The sequence below is a fragment of the Chaetodon trifascialis genome, chromosome 11 (assembly GCF_039877785.1).
Source record: "Chaetodon trifascialis isolate fChaTrf1 chromosome 11, fChaTrf1.hap1, whole genome shotgun sequence".
Classification (NCBI taxonomy): domain Eukaryota; kingdom Metazoa; phylum Chordata; class Actinopteri; order Chaetodontiformes; family Chaetodontidae; genus Chaetodon; species Chaetodon trifascialis.
The window spans coordinates 20,707,196-20,727,997 of NC_092066.1; the positions used below are offsets into that span (position 1 = coordinate 20,707,196).

The following is a 20,802-nucleotide window of genomic DNA, read 5'->3' on the forward strand; positions in this document are numbered from 1 at the left end:
AGGGCCAGAAGTGATTTTCTTCTTAGGAAACGTTATAACATGCAGTCAAAATGGTTATGTTTTGAATTGTTTACAGTTGCTCAGATCGATCAAACCAAGAAACCAGGAGGAGCTTTTATTTCATACCAAATGCTGTTGCTCATAAGGGTGAAAAATACATGAGTGGGATGACGGTGGAAATCAGCACAACTAGCACGTTAAGTCAGCATTAACGCTTTCACATAAGACAGCTGAACGTATCCTGTCCTGTTGAGAGACGATCCACCTCTTTAGTGGTGTTTCACCGGACCTTTGCAAATGGCTAACCTGGCAAATAACTGTGACGTAAACGTCAACATTCAGCACAGCGAAGTTTGCTGTTTGGTTAATCTGCAGGACAATGAAAGCTTCTCACCCAAGCAAAAACCAAACAACGGTCATCCAGGAGCACCTTGGTACTGAGGTTGTGGACCCAACCGCTAACAGAAAAGTTATATGTCTCCATACTTTTGTCTGCTTTCATTTGGTTTCTCGAGCAGACCGACGTCTGAGTGAGCAGGTAGTTGGTTATATCTACTGCCTCAATAGCAGAAAAACTCTCAGTTCAGTTGAAAAATGGCTCCTCTTCATGACATAAGGGTCACACCCAACATATGCTGTGATTTTCTGTGTACCTTTCTCTCATAATTTTATCTAAACTGGGACAGTAAGAACTTTCCTTCTTCTCATCCATCACAGTTCTCACTTCGAGCCCTCCATATGAATTTAACGTCATGTGACTGCAAAAACTGTTTACCTGTTGTTTACCTGTTTACCAAGTTTCTTCTGTACAGTGTTTAGAATCCATTCCAGCTCATCTTCCCTTCATTTACAGTGTTTTTTTCACATACCTGAAGGACTCAAACCTTCATGAAGTCAACCATTAACAAAGCAATCTAAATGAGCTCGGTTCTGCACTGAAATCCATACCTCCTCCATTTCTGTAGCAGAGGTAGGGAAACCTCCAGACGTTGCCCAGACCCACAGCATAGCCCACGCTGGTGAGGACAAACTCAATCTGGTTGCCCCAGTTCCCTCTCCGGGAGTTTTCATCCTTCTTCACTGGCTCGCCTGGAACTGCTCCGTTCTATAACAAAGACAGGAGAGACATGGAGGTGGATTCAGGTGACAGGAAGGCAACATGTGTTTCTAGAATGGTGCTGCTGCAGCAGGTCCATCAAGTTTAGACACACATATTTTACAGAGAGGAACATCCTGATAGGCCTTGCTCCATTTGGCCTAATCAGATTCTGATGTTGAGTGCATTTTAATTATCATTTTCATCAGTATCGTGCAATGATGGTAAATAATAAACATCTTTGGGGTGCATGTGGAGGTGAATTATTCATGAACCATGCTTGCACTCACAGTTGCTGAATATTTTCTTGAAAATCTCCTCTAGCCCAAAGTCTAGCATAAGGTGGGCGCACTGGAGCAGACAGGATGTAAAGTGAAATCAGCGCCTTAAGAACAGCCTTATAAGCATTTGGTCTTGTCCTGATTTCAGGCTTCTCCTCTCCTCCCTCCCTCCCTCCATCCATCACTCCATCTGCTGGCATCAGATGGTCCCTCTCTCCTGACCTCCTGCGTAACCTCAGCTGTGTCTGTCTGTGTTTTTGTGGCCGCACATGAAGACACTCGTGCTTGCTTTAGCAAATAAGTGCCGCTAATTCTGATCGTTTGTACACTCTTGTGATGAATACTAAAGATAGATGACTCGACTTGCTGCTCCTGGCTCAGACATTAACAAACTGAAATAGTGTAATGATGAAGGTTACTTTACACAGATGTAGTTTGAGTTTGAGTCTTAGGAGTTTTGCACTCAGGGTTGTAGGTGGTTATGCTGCAAATCTACATAAATAATTTGTGTGGTAATTGACAGTTGACAGTTTTCATCTGCATCGTTATGTTCTGCGATGAATTTTGCAGTACCATCATTACTGTGACAAATGTTTTTGCATATTAAAAATGTGTTTTTCTGTGACAGCTATAACATGCAGGTAGAAGGTTAAGCAGGTAGTCATAGAACCGGAGTTACATCCAGCAACTGCTATTTTCTTTGCCATGCCGTAAGACGAAGATGTGGAAGGCAACATTGCGAGCAAAGCACGCCAATTCCTCTGCTGCTGGCTGCCAGAACCAACACAGAAGTCTTCATCTCCTCACACTAATGAAGACCCAGTGGATCAACTTCATGTAAAGGTCCCTACAACAACAACAGCTAGGAAACTCTTAAACAGCTATAAAGTTATGTGTGCGCTAATCACTTTGTCACGGGATGCTTTGAGGGCCAATACAAAACAGGATTTGCTTCAAACCGCACCTCAAGCATGGCTCAATACCAACTTCAAGCTGAGCTGGTTTTGTTGCAGGAAAGCCTCGTGCTGCATCGCGCTCTGTGGGTACACGTGTCTGTTGCTGCTGTATGTAGACGTACTTGATACTGCAGACACGTGCCATGCTACACTGATTGTTGTACTTATATACTTTTGGATTTCTGTCAAATAAATGCTGTTGAGATGCCTCATCCTTCTCCTTGTCAAACTCTGAGAATAAATCACCTTACATTGTACATACATACTTATTAACTTTAATTACTGGGCAGGTTACTCCTTCCAAAATACACATAGACCTACAGCTCACTTTCAGTGTTATTTGGAGCCAGTTGATGGACTGTTTAACTCATATTTACTAGCATTCTTTATAAAATAAATGTTTTTGACAGTGATTTATGAATTTTATTGTAGAAAATGAAGGTAAACAGATTAAATTCTAAAAGCTGGTTTCCTATTTTGGACTTTCTCAAGTTCAAAGATGCAGATACAGCATTCTGGCTTATATGAATTAATGGTGTTGAATGCACGGCACAGTAAATAATACCTCATTCACTCATTCATTCCTGTACTATGTTTATATAGCAGAGCCTGATTATCAAAGGCTCATTGAATGAATAGTCTCATATTTTAATAAGAAAGCCTTTCTTTGGATTAAAAATGTGAATCTTGTTTGTCTGTCATTAGGTAATACAGTACATGCCTGTAGACAACTTAAACACATGCTGTCATGATTTGCCAGCTATGTTAAGCATTAAAGTTCTCCTGCCCATAATGTGGTTTGGAGTTGACAGCTTTATTGTTGCAGTAGCGTTATATAAAAGCAATAAAGTGACATCTATGATTTGCAGTAATTCTTCAAAACTGCTACAGGACAGTAAGTCCTGGGGAAAGCATGTTGCTGAGACAAACACACACACACTAAGCACAACATGTCCCAGGTGAACGCACTGTTTCTGACATGTACTGAGTGCATGATCTTGTTCATCAGCGAAAAACGTCAACAGAAACAATCACAACAACAAAAAAACAACCTCCACATTTTGCCCCCACGGTGCCGTAGTTCAACTTTGAGGCAGCGCCAAGCGTGACTAATGAGAGAGAGAAAAACTCGGACAGCAAAACTGCAACAACCACAGAAAACAAACAGCTGCCATATTTTCCCCAAAGCTCCGGAGTTTGTCTTTGAGTCCGGCTGTGCTTGCATGTCAGGAGGGCAAAACAAAGAGCATTTCTCCAGCATCCTTGACCTTTCTTTGTGCAGGAGTGGGGACTGCAGGTGGGACAGACAGGAAGATCAGCAAACACATGTGTTGTTGGTGAAGAGATGCTCAGAGTGAAGCCGTGGTCACAGCGGTGCGTGAGCGCAAACCCCCCAGCGGAGAGCCCGCCATCGCAGCGGGTCTCACATTACGACATCTCCGTCTGGAGTTGACTTTGGAAGGAAAAAGAGCGTCAGAGAAACAGAGACAGTGTGCAGCTGTGTGTGCTCTTGTTGCACCCGGCCGTACAACTTGTACATCTGACTTTCCTATCAGTAACCAGGTGTGTGCCTGAAGAAGACACACACATATGCATGAACACACAGGTCGACAGCTTGACTGAGGTCTACAACCTGACAAAGGCTAACGTGCATCTTGGGTGATCCAGTCACAAGTGGACAGCTCTAAGTGCACCAAAGGCACACTGAGGACGCATCGAGATCCAGTCACTCAGACCACATTGAGGTGGTCTGGGCCGCATATGGTCACATTCTTTTGCAGTGTGTACGTGAATGTGTCCTGGGTCACACTGAAGGACCGCCTCCTCAACTGACGTCCTCTGTGTAGGTACACACGAAACACATGGTCTCATTTCAGTTTAGTTCACTGAAATGTAAATATATAATTTACATGTTTGTGCTCTCTTACATGTAGCAGACATTTGTGAACACACTGTCTGACTTCACCACTGAACTAGAAACACAATACCCCCAGACTCCCTTAAAAAATCCGGAATACGGAAAAATACGGAAAATTCTTAATCATTTGTTGCATCTTATTAATTCTGCGGTCAATACAAGTTAAGCTGTTTCTTTCCTTGTAACAAACACTGTGTCTGTTTGCTGTGACATCGCTGTACCAGCCTCTCAGCTACTCCGCCAGCATTTAACAGCTGTTTGAAGTCACAGTTTCAAATTTATGTAAGAAGACAACATTTTATTGATGGTCAACATGTTAAATTTTACAAATACCGTAAACAGTGACAAACACAAGCTGTTCTTCATTGCCTGTAGAGAAAATCCCCAGACCCCCTTAAAAAATCATGCACTTTTGTGAGTTGTTCACTTACTGTTGGTTAAAAACAACAATGCATTGAGGCCGATGGCTCTGAAGTCAGGTGTGACCTGACATACTTGGAGATGTCCACATGTGATTTGGATCACCCAAGACCAACAGGAGCCGAACAGATAGGAGAGAAAACACTGGGAATAACAATGACTCCTGAGCCTTTGGTGTACACGCTCTAAAACTCAACCTGATGTTGAGTCAATGTCAACTACATTTCAGTGTAAATTCAGCAGCAATGGGAGTGAATTCAAAAGAAGTAGAGGACATGTGCAGAGGACGTTCTTTTGCAGTGAAAAGCAGGCACTCTGTTCTTGCACTGTACCTAATTCAGTTGATATATTTAGCATGTAAAAATAAATGCACACAAGACATCATAATAGGCCATTAATTACAGCTTCTGCTGACTCGACTGCATCTGACCGTGTCCTTACTGCTGTCATTGACATTAAAGTATGGACAGGGAATCTATAGGGGGCTCTGAGAAGGTGGTCTATACTCCGATGCTCATGTTCCATTGTTTTAATTAATGAATGCCTGTGCAGTCACACATGAAGTCAGTCACCATGAAATGTTCACGGGCATGCTTTCAAGGTGCAGCAGCCAATTTCAGCATTTTACATAATAAAATTGGTAACACTGTCACCTCACAGCTAGAAGGTCCCGGGTTCGATTCCTGCCTGGGGTGCTGTGGGCGTCGGGGGCGTGCCTCCACCATGCCTTCGGTGTCTGCTGGCCGTTCGGTGTGGAGTTTGCATGTTCTCCCCGTGTTCACTTGGGATATCCTCCATAAGAAACCCCCACTAAAAACATGCAAGAAGATCACCACCTGACCCCGGGCGCCGCTGTCGGCTGGTAGCCCACCGCTCCTGGTCTGCCACGGAGGAAGGACTGACCAGGATGGGTTAAATGCGGAGGAAGCAATTTCACAGAAGCATGGCATGGCACCAAGGCATGGCATATGCATGTTGTGATGTGTTGAGTGATTAATAAAGTATTAAAGTAATAAAGTCTTCTTCTTCTTCACATACATATCTCAAGAAATAGATGGCTATTAAGTGCCAAACCTAACTAGAATTACCACTTTGCAGCTGAATGCCTCTACCATACAGATGTTGCCATACAGAAACTGCTAATTGTGAAACACGGATGCTTCACACACACCTTCAGAATATCTAAACAATCAGCACGGTTACAAGGTGGACATTCAAGATCAGTGTCACCAGCTCAGTTTCTGGGCAAATGTGAAATAAGGTGACAATCTGCCCTTCTGTTCCTGACTTCTGGTGTTGAACAACGGTCAGAAAAGCGCTTTTGCAGAACGTTATGATGCCACAGAGAGGTGCTGAATGTTGTCATTCAATTAGCATTTGAATTCATGAGTTATGGCCAAAATTGTGTCACGTGTAGTCACAGTGACCTTTGACCTTGAACCACCAAATTCTAAACAATTCATTCTTGAGGCCAAGCGGATGTTTGTACCAAATTTGCAGAAATTCCCTCAAGGCGTTCCTGAGATTGTACGTACGGACAAACTACCTGACAACATAGCGCCTCTGGCCATGGCTGTCACCTGCACGAAGGCATAAAAATCCACCATCCAAGTAAAACACTCTAAAAAAACAAACCTGCACATGGCTTATTATTTCTCCACCAAGAGCAGCCTCAGCTGTCACGTCACATTTCTTGTGACTTGAAAAGATCTTGTTGCGTGTTGATCAGGTACAGGTGGAGTATTCTCCGTAGGCTGTAGACTGGTTTAATGGGAAACGAGGTTAGTGGACAAACAGCCTGAGGGAAACGTGGGAATACTGTAAAGCAAATTCACAGGACTTCAATAGAACTAACACACAGAAATCATCACAGACTGATGATATTTAAAAGGTGATGCAGAGGGTTTAGGGTTAGATCGTGAATCCGCTGAAGACCAACACGATCCGGTAGAAATCAGAGCGGTATCAAACACCATATTGACTGAACCCTCTGGGCAAAAGTTGAGCTTTGTGTTTTTCATGACATCCCTCTCTCCCTTGACTGACCCTGATGTCTGCCTCTCTCCACCCAGGTGTTGTAGCCTGTGGTGTCAGCTCCCAGGAGCCCCCTGGTCAGTTAGTCAGACAGACAGACAGACAGACAGACAGACAGACAGACAGACAGACAGACAGACAGACAGACAGACAGACAGACACTCCTCTCTCCACATCCCTCCATTCCTCTGTCACGTGCTTCTCTGGGACCATCTGGGCTTTATATAAGACCACACATGCCCCCCCCATCACTTCTTCTATTTAGTTTGCAACTTTGCTCTCTTTCCAAGGTCCCTTTGGAGTCACAGCGCTGACTTCGCTTTTGCTGCTCCAGGATTATAATAAAATCAACAGAGGAAGCAGCCTGTTACACACAGTTGGAGCAAGACATGTTCATTTTTGTGACAGGTCTGTGGGTGAATCACCGATCTGGTACAATTTCTCAAAGCAATTTACGAGAACTACAAATCTTAATGGTGTCACGCAAATAATTGTTGCTCATAAATTGCAGGTAAATCCCCAAGTCTTTGCTCAACCGGTACTGCTTTTGTCACCACAGCTGTTCACTGCTGATACTTCAGGGCAAGCTACGCCCTCTCAAACAAAGACAAGATAGCAAACACGAAAACGGGGTCAGACTAATGTTCTGATTATCAGAAAACTGTGCCTCGGGCTTTCATTGATAGTCAAACATTGATTATGCAAATTTTTTGCAACAAAAACTCCAGTCTGAAGATTAAGGTTTCCAAACACTTGTCCAAATATATCATAATAAATATTTAAAATTTTAGAGCAGGTTGTGTGCACAAATTCTGCTGCTACAAGATCTGCAGCCTTTTTCAGGTTTCTGTGGATGTCTCTGTTTGTGCTATTCCTTCCTGCAATATTTCAAAATGATGCACCTACCAGAGAGGGCAGAACAGGTCCATATCTGCTTAATTAGACCAGCAGGAAAGGTTCGGTTATCATTAGTAGTAACTTAACTGAACCGTGAAATCGATCAGTTAACAGTAAAATAAGGCTGATATCTGAAAATACAAACAGGAACACACGAGTGAAACTAATGTCCAAACCGCTGAGATTCAGGCAGAAGCAGCAAAAGTGCAGAGAGCTGAACACAGAGAGGCTTTTAAAGCAGAGCTTTAGTCTCCAACACAGACAGAGTTTAGCTGCAGAACACACAGCTAAGGGAAGGAGTCTGTTGCAGGTTTGTTGTAGTGGACAGCAATGCGGCCATCCCCTGCTGCGAGGCTGTGTTGGAAACGCATCATCATGGCACAGTGCGGCTAAAGAGGGCCGACCCGGGCCAAGAGAGAGCAATGTTAGGTATAGAACACTTATGTGATGCTGTCATTCCATGTCAAAGAACGGTGTTTAAGAGGAAAATCAGAATTCAAATGGGAAATTTGTGTCTGCACAATTTGACAGGTGGAAGCGCTCATCATTTCGCTGTTTGACTGCTGAGAAATGAAAGTATGAAAGGAACGGCGGTTAGCTGACTGCTGTTCTCCATCTGAAAATAATGTCTACTCGGGCACACTTTTTCTCAGGCAGTCTCAGTTCAGCTTTGGTCCTGATTTCTGATGAACACGAATGCCATGATAATCTGAGCCTGCTGCTACTGTATATTTAGCACAAACTGTACATCCTCGTCAGAAGCAGTTCTGGGGGCAAGTTTTCACTACTCTGTAATCATAATCTCACAGGTTTGAGAGCAGGGTTGACTGATTGTTTCTATTTTCATATCTTCAAATGGTGATTACCTGAGGTCGCCAGCAGGTGATTCGCTCACCATGGGGGGTGTAGGAGGGGGTGAGGTGGGGGGAAAGGTATTGCTCTTGTAGCACTCCAGTGAAATACCGGAGTGTACACCTCAGTCAAGTGTCACAGACAGACAACGTTATGGGTTTTACCCAGGTGAGCCTGTGGATATTACACAGCCGTCTGTGCAGCTGTGCTCAGTATGACAATATCACAGCATCAGCCTCACTCTTTTGGAACGCAGATGAAAATCTGTGCAGGCATGTGGAGATCGGTGATGCGGGGTGTCAGATCCATGGAAAAGAATAGAGAAGCTGATTTGTCAATGAGGATTTAAAATTGACTTGTCACTCTTCTTCTAAATGCACAGATGGACAGAGATTGTATCCATCTTAGTTCTGATTTATTACCATTGCCTCAATATCAGCATAGGAAAAACCAGTGGTCAATCACCCCTTCAATGGGCCATATAGGACCTGATCGCCAAATGATTCAAGCCTATTTGAGACCAATATTCTGTCAAACAGCCGCTGACAAAATAGAGTCCCTGAATGTTCTCTCTGCTAAGCTGAGCTTGAAAAGACTGCCAGCTCAGTGCCTAAAGTGGGAATGCGAAAAGAAACGCTGATCTGTGTTGTGCAGGCTCAGACTGGAAGTGACATGAGGCAGGATCAGTGGGATTTACCCAGAATCGTAGCACTCTACAAAGGCCTGCAGGTATAATTTAAGAGGAATAAAGGCTCTTCCGTTTGTAGGTGGGGAGGTTGAATGCATAACCCTTGAAAAGTCACTGTTGAGTTTCCCTTAAGCTGTGCTCTCACAGTCTAACTGCTCTGACGGAGCTGCTGACCGACTACAGGACTGAAGCTGCACCTGGCATAACTGTGTGGAGACGGAAAGGATGACGGTGAAACAGCATTGCTGAACGAAAGGGAGAAAGGATTAAGGCATCAGCGACCATGTATCAAACATCTTGATCCAGCACACACAACAGCACTTGGACAGCAGCACCGCGAAACCTAATACTGCTCAACTCAAGACGAGCGTCTGTGTCAAGTATCACAACCTCATTATTTTGTAAAATTGCCATAAATGTAAGATTTTATGAATAAAATATAAGTTATTGGTTCTGCTCCCACAGCCACAGTGATTCAGTTTTATCCCAGATGCACTTTCCCCTCCTGTGCTTCCTCTCCACGCTGCTGCCTCTCATCCTCCCTCCTCTCACAGTCCAAAGAGAGCACTTCAGCTCCGTAGACAGACTGCACAGAGTTTGCACTTGCACACCCTCTCTCTCTCTCTCTCTCTCTCTCTCTCTCTCTCTCTCTCTCTCACACACACACACACACACACACACACACACACACACACACACACACACACACACACACACACACACACACACAGGATCAATTTGACAGACAGCAGCACGAACCTTTCGAACTGACGTCTCCTGACAGCTGCAGCTGTGCCTGTAAGAGACACTGTCCACTGAAGTGTAGCAAGAACTCCAAACTTCCTTTCAGCTTATGGCAATACGCACACTTGAGGTTACTCTCCCTTCCTTTCCTCTCCTTTGATGATGATTTTTGAACTTTAAAAAACACAAAGATGGTTTGGACAGTATCACAAAGGGAGTAGACGTCTGAAGACTAATTGTATGACCTAATAGCACTTTCCTGTGTAATTTGCATCTCCTACACACTTCATTAAGTCATATTCATGGCTTTTAAAAAGGTGCGTCACAACGGGTCATATAGTTTCAACCAGAGGGGATGAGAAGAGAGCAGAGCTCTGCAAAGGCCTCATATTCTCACCAACAAAATGTGATTTGTTAATATCATGCAACTGCTGACTGCGTGTGCCTTTTCCTGCATGACAGAACCTTATTTAGCGACACCTCCTACAGAGCGATGCCATTTTACTGACAGCTCACGACTCCCCCCACTCTCAGGGCAAGCTGTCTCTCTGTGCACATGTACAAGTCTCCATCGATGTTTGAATTGCTTCTAGAAAAAAAATATGTCATTACACTTGCTTTTTGGGTGGGTGGTTCAATTGTCAGGGGAAATGTGTCTGAAAGATTCTGAAATAAAGGTTAGAGGAATACAAAAGTGGTTGCTGGTGGTTTTGCTTGGAAGGGTTCAGAAACATAAACATCAGATTTTATACTATACATAACCACTACATTCAAAAGCGGAATTACATTCAGTGTTGAGTACAGTTTTCCATTTGTGGAAAAACTAACAAGCTGGTGGTAAGTCAGGTTTGACAATTAAACTGCAAGATATCATATCAACTAATTGATCCTGCTGACAGCTCAGTCTCATCTTTAGCTGCTGAGCTACAACATTATAATTTCAAGGACTGACAGAACGGGCATTTTATGTTTTAAAGGGGTCATTGCTGCATTGGTCCCCTCGCACAAACCCTGGATTATTATTAGTAACAGCCACAGATATTTTAGGATAAGGTCATTAATGATGATTCCACTCATTATTGCTAAACTATACCTCTACATCACTGTCAGGTAAAGTCCTATAATAGCTAAAGCAGAAGCTGAAAAACATCCACAATGTTCACATGCTGCTGTATTTGACTTGCTGATTAAAAACACCCAGGTAGCTGCTTTTTTGTGTGTATCCTCAAGCAAACTTGTGTAATGTGCGACCTTCTGACATTAATTTATTGCATTTCAAACAGGCATTAATGAGCTGTGGTCACAAGGCGGACCATGGATAAGAAAATATTGCTTTTGGCATTATGAACTGTCAAACATTGAAGTTCAAAGTATATTTATTGGCTCTTGCAAGGAAATTGGTTTGCAGTCACAATATGTGGTGTTGAAGTGATGCAGCTGGATGACAGAGAAAGTTGATGATCTTATCTTTAACAACGTGCATCTTGTGCTTAAAAGAGGAAAATTCACAGGCCTCAGGGTGAGAGATGTGGTGACTAGAGGTCATCACGGGTCAACCCAAACCCTCAGACCTGGGACCCAACTCGAAACCCATCCACGTTTTATACAGTCAGCCGGGTCTGGATCAGGTCCCAGGTCTTTTTATGTGTAATACCAAAGTGGAGCTGAGAAACCAGGCTGTGATCAAGCATTGATCATAGTCACACTTCACTCTACTATTATCATTATTACTATTCACAAGGCAAACAGTCAAAATTACCTTTATTATGTCAGATGCAATAAAACTACAACGCTGATTCTACATGAATCATGTTTGTAATCCATCACTGTGACAGCATGTGGACTTTTATGATGAAATAACAAGTGGATTAGCCATGTTGTTCCAATCAGCAAGAGAGGAATAACAGAAAACTTTGATGTACTGTACTTTACCAATTTTCTTGACAAAGGGGATATGGCAGGCACAGGGGAGAAGGCTATTAACAGTTCATTAGATAAGACTTGTAAATCAACATGAACTTGTTAATAGCATGAGTTGTGAAATTGGTGCTGATCAGATCTGTGTCTCCTGGCTGCTTAGGGTCTGACATTTTTCGGTTCTGCATCCCAGCTTTCAAATAATAAACAGGTCCTGTTTGGTTGCAGGTGGTCCATGTCTGGGTTTTTTAGAGTTTGAACACACATTTTTGGACAAATCAAGTCCTCCAGTGGTGCAACACTGGGTACCTCTGCTGTAATAAACAAGTTTGATTGTTATACTACAAGTTGGCCTTTAATGCAGTCAGGGACTCATTTGCGTTCCAAAAAGCAGCTCTAGCAATCTGATCTCATTGCACTGCAGCTACACAGTTAGACGCATGTACTTCTCTCACATCAAACAAAGTAATGAGAGTCTCAAACATGTCCTAATGAAGCAGTAGCAAAGCAAAAAAAATGGCTGCATTCTGAGAGTTAAAGCCGTCCAGTATTCTCCATTGGTGAGTGCTTTCCATAACACTTCTGACAGAGCAGAGAGAGCAGAATCTCTGACTACAAGACACAAAGAAAGAGTGTATTGACAGAATCTGTGTCTCCTTCTGACAGGAGTTCTCTTTAATACCAGATGTCAAAAACAACTCTATCCAACAGTGCAAATTGGGCTGGACACCATGTTTTATTCAACTGCCTGCTCCACATGAATGCTGCCCATTTACCAGTGATCACCCAGTGATTCGTGTAGCGCCATGCCTCCCTTTCAATTTTGCTCAATCTGCTTTTATATTCAAATCACAAAACATGCAAATGTATGCAATCAGAAACTGAAACTCTTTAAGTGGCTCTTTCACACGAGCCACCCCTGAGACAGTCCAATAAAACAATTAGCGTAATATTAGAAGTGATCTTTCCTGTAAATCTAGCAAAAAAAAAAAAGTCATCATTTCGCAGACTTTCCCAAAACACTAATCAGGCCTCAGTTATTCAAAGTGGCACAAGTAATCTCCCTCACTCCACCTAGGCAGAGTTTAGTAAACACGTCTGTCTGCAGTGACTGAATCCACTCGGCTATTATGGGACAAAAAGCCCACCGGATCCCCCAAAAAACAGGCTGCTCAAAGCTCTCTTTATGAGTGGGCTGTGAGGTGAGAGTAATGGGCCTAAAGACAGTGTAGACTGTGGCTTCTCAACCTGCTACCATTGGGGCCACATACCAAAGGATCCCATTGGGCAGGGACTGAATAAATCCCCCTCCACGGTTGATTAATTGAAACCAATGGATGGGGTGTCAGTAGGAGGAGAGATCAGGAGGAGGAGGAGTAGAAAAAGTTGAGCCCTGTCAGATGAAGGATGGGATAGATGGTCACCCAGAAGCTAGGGGTCACTTTGAGGTTACATCACTTCATGCTCTGAGAAAGTCACTCAGCATTTCACACTAAAATGCATATTTCAGTGCTGATATACTAGCTTTTATCTACGCGCTCCTGTACATTCCTATTGGTTGCGTGCACACTTTGAAATTACGAAACCACAAGATACAACCGAGAACATAAACAGTGAGCGCAGTATACGAGGATGTAAACCACAGTCAGCAGCAGAGTGTGAAGGAAAAAACACTGTGGGATGTTCTGAGTCTCGAGACCAACAAAGCTCGTCTGCAATTATCGACATGTCATGGTACTTTTACTACATGTGATGTCTCTATGCTGCAGCATAAGAACAAATTAACTAACCTCATTCATCTTCTCCACACTTACACGTCATGTCAAGCTGTGCTAAGCTGTAAATTCTTGAGAGGCATTCTAGTAATATTTGGGATGATTTGGCCGTGACCTGTTCTTTAGTGGATGCAGCTTTTAAAGTTCCAGGTATACATGAAGTACACAGAAAAGTATACTGTGTACTTCACAGCTGTTTGTCCATGCGTGCATGTCAGTAAAAAGCCAGTGCTTTGCAGTAATCTGATTACGCTTAAAAACAAAACGCTTGTTGGACTGACAAACATCATCTTAAATCCCTTCATCCAAAATGTTTTAAAAGTCGGAATTGGTTATGCTTTTTTATGCAACTGTGCTCCCATTTCAAGTAGCAACTGGCAAGGCGAGGAGGCTGCAGGAACTGAACTTCAGCTACCTCCATTATTTTGTACAAGCCAGTGCAACACCATGAATTTAAGGAGAGGCTGCCCAAAAGTGTCTGTCAGCATCCTGACGACCCTTTGTACAAAGTGCTTCATTTGATGCATGCTGAACCCTTTAGCTCATTTCAAACATATGGGACAATGTTTTGAAATTTGTTCCCAGGGCAAAAAGCCAAATTAGCCACCTCAGCCCTCTTCTGCACCTGAGGGTCTCTACACAAGTGAACAACTCTAGCAACAGATGTAAATGCACCAATGAGTTGAGATTTAATTACCCAAGCACTGTTCTGGAGATCTAAGATGCATCCAAACCTCCCAAACATTGTCCATATCCAAGATAACATCTCTCTCTCTGTCACTCTGCATTATCCTGTTGGCCAACTCTCTTACTTGATAGTTTTATTCAGTACGCAAAAAAACAACGAAACTCTCTTGTTGTGCTGCCTGACTGAGGTCCCATTCAATTTCTGTGTGTCAACTTGATCAATGCCAAACATCTCGTGTAGGCTTGAGGCAGTGCATTTGGACAGGTTCAACTAAGAAAGACAACTCTGATGACAACTCTGACATTGAAACGACAGGTCAGTCAGTCTGCATGTTAGTTAAAGGCTAAAACAGGCAATAAATTAGACAGCCGCTTGGTTATTGGTCCATGGGTTGGTAATACAGTTAGCTGTTAGTGAAATCAGGAGAACCACATAGTTTTGACAACATAGCTGCAGAGTGTTCAGGTAAAAACTGAGAAGCCAGTTTGTACTTCAAATGCAAAACAAAATTTAGTTGGAACATACATGATATTGTAAATAATCTCTATATTATCATTGTTATATTTTTCTATATAAATAAATACTAATAACTGCTCATAAAGATTCAAGGTCTACCTCCATTCTCTATGCTGGTGGTCCGGCATACTACCTCCACCTGTAATAACCTCCACTGTGTCATCCAGCTCCTTACCTTCACATACTTCTCCATGCTGAGGAACTTGATGGAAGAGCAGCATCAACCCTTCAGATAGCCTGATGAGTGAGCAACTTCTCTATCTCTGTGATACTTATAGTTTAAAACACGCCAGGCTGGAATCCTAAAATGCCTAGCCTGGAGGGAGGAGGAGGAGGAAGAGGAGGAGGAGGTGGCCGTGTTGTGTGTGAGACAGAAAGGAGGGGGGTGGGGCTAAGAAGGGTCAGGAAGGTTGGGTGTTGTCAGGGCACTTGGGAGGGGGTGGGCAGTTGATGTCAGAAATCAGCAAGGGTTGAAACTTTCTTGCACTGACAAAGATATGGGTGTGTAACTGTGAGTTTCTACACCTGCATGTGGGTGTGCACATGCTTATGTGGGAGAGATTAAGCCTGCTTATGCACCTGAATGCAGGTGCGATGATCTGTGTTATTTCAGGAATGATGATCATAACTTTCACAATTATCGCTGGATTTTCAGTCCTGTCTGTGTATGTAGCTACATGCAAGATCCATGTAAATACCATGAATCTATTATTCTAGCTGTGGAAACCGCTTCAGCTCTAAACTGTGGACCAATCTGTTTCGACAGTCTTTTTTTTTACTGTCCATTGTTGGAGCGCGTAGGATGACAGCACCCTGTCAAAGCATCGTGAAGATAATCTCCCAATCCAATTCAGAAATAGGCTGTTCTCTAATAAAACAATGGGATTACATGAGTGCGAGTGAATGAGAGAGATGTGCAGAGAAGGGCTGAAATAGAGACGGATACCGAGAGCTCTTTGAGAGAGAGACACAGTGACAGAGAGGGGGGAAAAGAACAGAGCTGGAGACAGAGGGACGAGTAGCAGTGATGGATGATGTATGCAGACAGGCAAGGCAGGTCTGGCTGGAGCTGCTGCAGCCGTATGAGCCCTCCTTCCACCCCCCCACCCCCCCATCAGCCCTCCACTCTCGCTCGCTTGTTCACTCATTTGCTTAACAAGTTCATTTGTGCGTAGGCCTTCATCGGGTATGGCTGTCAAGTGATGCGCGAGACTGGCCTGCGGAACTGTTGGCCCTCGCAAGCTGTTCACCTGCATGCCTCTCACCCCCACACAAACATCGAGACACACACACACACACACACACACACACACACACACACACACACACACACACACACACACACACACACACACAGGTGCAACTATCCTTCTGCATGCTCAGAAGCATCCAATAAGGCCTGTAGTGTGAGCGAATGATGTGTGAATACTGGATTCAAGCTGCCATATTTCCACAATATCAGCAGTGGAGCTGAAATTGAACTTCGTTTTATGGCTTGATTTGTTGATTGCGGAGCTGAAAGGTTTGGTCCGCTAATCGATTAGTTTGCCAGCAGCTGCATAGACAATCAATTGATCATATAGGTCATTTAAGTTTAAGTATACCAAGCAAGTTTGTATGAAGGTGATGAATGATGCTACATTCAAATGATTCATTCGAAAGCAATTAATGAATCACGATGACATTTTTTTTTCATGATGACTTGTCAGGCTCTGTATATGGCCTTTGACACACCTTTACTGTATGCTGCTTTACCCTTCTTTCTTTCTTCCATCAGACTCACCTCTCTTGTTTGTCCTTGTTTTTCCTCATTGTTTTAGCCCTCTTCACTTGAGGCAGCATTAACGAGCATCAACTCTGTGGAGTTGCCCTCAATCCTCGCGCTGCAAGTGCACTGCTTCAACAACAGGGTGCAAACACACACACACGCACAGTTACACACACACACACAAACACAGCCTCGGCAAGCATTATCACTCTATTTCCCCCCTCGTTTTTGCCTGCTAGCACGGTGAGCATGCTGCCTCAACGAGCCTCATCATCAGCTCTTTTCTCTGCTGGTTTTTGCTTCCTACAAATCCATGACAAAGCTGATGATAGAGCCTCATCAGCCCTTTCTCCTCACCCCGTTTCACACTTTTGCTTAAACTTCCCCTTCTTTGGAAAAGTCACACCACTGCACCGTAAATGTGTGCTGGTTAGAGCAGTATTGCATCACATTTAACTCATGGAGAAAATGGAGTGCTAAGTGGTTTGGGATCAGCTCTGTAACAACACACATGGTAGATTTAATGTTAATTTTCGGACTAATACAATCGGTGCTTAACAACAATCTCATGCGTGTGTGGTGACATGACGGTATTCTGGTTTTTAGTCAACACTCATTGTCCAATGCTAATCGTACCTTGCAATGCTTGGTGTGCAAAAACAAATCAAAGGTCACCTTGTTGTAGTTATTTCCAAGTGCAGTAACATCACCCCAAAGCTTGAATGTACACAAGGATTATGAGATAGTAATCAGTGAGGTAAGATGACAATTTCACAACGGCAGAGGGAAATTCTTGACCTCTGTTATGTTTTTTCCATGTTTTGCAGCCAGGGACCCACCATAAATTGAAGTCTTATCAACGAACAAGTACACAAGCACACTGTTCCTCAAGAGAACAGCTTACAGTACGTTGGTCTGTGGGAGAAGATAAGTTGCTACAGGTGAAAGATGTCACTGACTGGTCTTCAAGGACAGGAAAAAAATAGAGCCTATCAGTGTGTTTACATGCACACTAGTATTGTGGTTATTATCAGGGTATTGGTAATGTTTCATATCCTGATTTCAAAAAACCTGGTTCAGCTCATATCCCAATTTTGAGAAGCCTGCAGAAACTGGGTACTGTGGTATATAAACATATCATCCAAGTTTCTGATCACTGTCTGTTCTATGTACACCTCCAGTTAAACCACACATCTGTAAGTCAGTAAATATGGAAGGATGCATTTTATCACTGGTCCCACTCTTTTTCCATTGATGGCAATAAGAAGGCAAGAAGAAACACACCTAAACTGATGCAGACGAGGATAATGTTAGAATCATATATGCAGGGAGATGAGTAACCAGCTTACAATGCTCCTATAAACATTACACCACAATCAAAGCCAGGAAAAAACAGCACTGACAGGTGGCAAAATTTCAGCCAACCCCCCAAAAATAAAACCAAAATTGTTAATGATGACTGACAAGTTCAGACTGCAGATAGACGTGTGTTACTTCACAGATGCAGTGGCAAAAAATGTGACCTGCAATACGGACACATAAACACTGGCAACAAATTCTGAATAAATCTTGACCTATTCAACAAGCTCCAATCATGTACAGACATCATCTCACTCAAGAGCACCTGTAAGGCAGGATCTTCTCAGTATGACTGTTAATCAGCTGCAGGCTAACAGCAAAGGCAATACAACAGCACGTACACAATATAGATGAAAGTGAGAGTCAGTGAATGTGCCTGACTTGGAAAAGGAGCAGCCTGCTACATGATCTTCTAAAAAACAGGCCCAACAAAATGGGAATATCTAAACTCAAACTAATGAACACGTACATTTTAACAACGCAGAGTAGGTCAGTAAGTCTATATCGAAACTATTTGTAGAATTCCAAAGGGGGCAATGACAGTTAAGACATTTCTTCTGTGCATCGTTGTCATTTGCATATTCACCAACCTCACTCTGGGCACAGTTTTTACTGCTGTATCTATAATATGTGTGTGTGAAACTGCCTTGAAGGACGATCCATGTAAGTCTGGAAGACACAGCAGCGGTGCAGCATGTTCACAACTGACTGTGGCACACCACAGTCTGTTCATTTCATATATGAATACTGTAGGTGGGCTGACAATGACCTTCCATACTAAAATCCCACCGTGCCAGAATGGCGCTTTAGCACCTCAATAGCCTGAATTTGAGGTGGCTTGCTGCCATTTCACAGAGGAAGGCAGATCTGAACTCACCACAATGGTCCAGTTAGTTCAGGTTTGTGATGGAGAGTTCCAGGAAGTTGAATAAATGGTAACCGCACCAGCATCATGATTGTCTTTGTGCAGATGCCTTGCAGGGAGACAAATATGACCCTGATTTCTTTTTGGCAACTCAAATTGGTTGACTCTGAAGTAAACATCTATCATAGCTTTTGCTTTCTTTCTTTCTTTCTGTCTGTCTGTCTGTGTCTGTCTTATTAGTGTTTTCTTTCCTTTGGGCCTGAAGTCAGGACCATACAGGCCCGCTCAAACAGGAACTCACATTGGAATACAACCTCTGTCCATGTCAGTTTCAAGCCTAATGGCCGAAGGCTTCAGGTTGGAAAATCTTGCCCTATGCTACTGAAGGCTTTGGACAGTTCACCGTAGCCATGACCCCAACATTCTTCATTTGGGTTGTCGCCTGAGGAGAGTAACTCTAGCTGGCTACTAACCACTGAGTCACTTACCCATATAAGCATTTTACTCACAACCCCTTATTGCCTGTTCCCATGTATGTAGAGTTCATGTTGGGATGCGACACAACTTTATTTAGCAGGACACTAACCACCAATTCCAGTCAGTCATGACTATATAAACTTAGCATCAAGATGCTATTTATGAATCTTATATTGATTATAACGCCCCCTGAAGCAAATTTGTACACACACACGCACACATATATGTACTTGAATACTGGGACTGCTATCTATCTAAAAAATGAAGAGCTCACCGAGCATGCTGTTAAACCAGTGACTCTTGATAGCCCCACAGGTCGAGCTGCTTCTCCTCTTTGTTTTGAAATGGAACAAAGGGCTCAACTCATGTATGAATGAGCCATATTTTGTTGTTTTATCACTACTGTGTTGACACTATTAGGCCTGACATTCCTTCTTTCAAGCAAGACATGAAGGATAAGAAGTTATCAAAAAAAAATTGACATTGTTCGGATAGATGAGATTCGATAGGTGCCTGCCATTGCAGTCAGACCTGTGATGCCTTTAACCTCTGGGGAAAGTCTGTCTTCTCATTCCTTCCTTCACTGCTGTCATTTATAGCGCCCTCATGGTGAGAAGCACATTCTGAGCGAGATGACCCCACAAGGCCAACTGGTACTTCAAAGGCTAGGACAGACATAAAACACTCATAGTTGAATAGTTAGTACATAAGATAAGGAGCTGAATTATGAAATAGCTTATATCTTTAACAAAAAAGTCAACGATAAAACCATAAACATGCATTAAACTAACCAGGAGGCTGATGTGTTCCCATGTTGAGGAACATTAAGGACACAAGAAAAAACACTATCTTTACAAATGCTACAAATAGCTCCTTCAGTTTTTTCCCCCTTCAATGAATGTGACTCCCATATGCACGTCCATTTACGCACGCAGGAGGTCAGTAACATTTCCCTCCAGTCCTCCCATCAGCGGCCACCTATCCACCTCTCCAGCCAGCCATTATCCGTCACTAATTCTCTCAACTTATCAGTCAAGCTTACAACTATCCGTCCACCCAACCGTGCATGTGTAGTCAGTTTGCTGTGCGTCGTATGACTGTGTGCTTCTGCAAGGCAGCTGTGAGCCCGGAAGCTTAATTTAGTGAAGTCAGAGGGACACCAAAGGTTGGAGCCACCACAGGGAGATGGACAAGGGGCACACACATACACGAACACACACTAACACACAAAGACTCCACTTTATCTATTTCTGTTTCTCTTTTCCACATGTGTCTGTTCCCCTGCTTGCTAAGCCACAGTGCAGTGAGTAAACACAGCTACTTTGCACTTCCGCTCCATAAACTGCAACACCTGCCCCCAGATGGGCTGAGTTTGTGTGTGTGTGCGTGTGTGTGTGTGTGTGTGTATGTGTGGGCCCCTGCTGGCTTCCTACAATAGATGTAATGTGCTAAACTGTATATTAGCAGCTACCATAACATTATACAGTATATGACATTAATGGATGTTTCACAGTCCGTTCCATTCCAATAAGCTTCATAACACTTTCCTGA

The 20,802-nt window shown here is 43.2% G+C and overlaps 1 protein-coding gene across 6 annotated transcripts in view; it reads right to left on the reverse strand.

Moving 5' to 3' along the window:
* The window catches only part of slc6a9 (solute carrier family 6 member 9), a 67,980-nt gene that overhangs the window by 18,454 nt on the left and 28,724 nt on the right, over positions 1-20,802 (reverse strand). For 5 of the 6 annotated variants that reach the window (XM_070973583.1, XM_070973584.1, XM_070973582.1 and 2 more), the window contains one exon: positions 949-1,105. In XM_070973583.1, the coding sequence (XP_070829684.1) occupies positions 949-1,105 (157 nt within the window). Of the gene's footprint in view, positions 1-948; positions 1,106-14,957; positions 15,017-20,802 lie in introns of those variants that run through there. The other variant, XM_070973585.1, reaches the window with a different exon arrangement.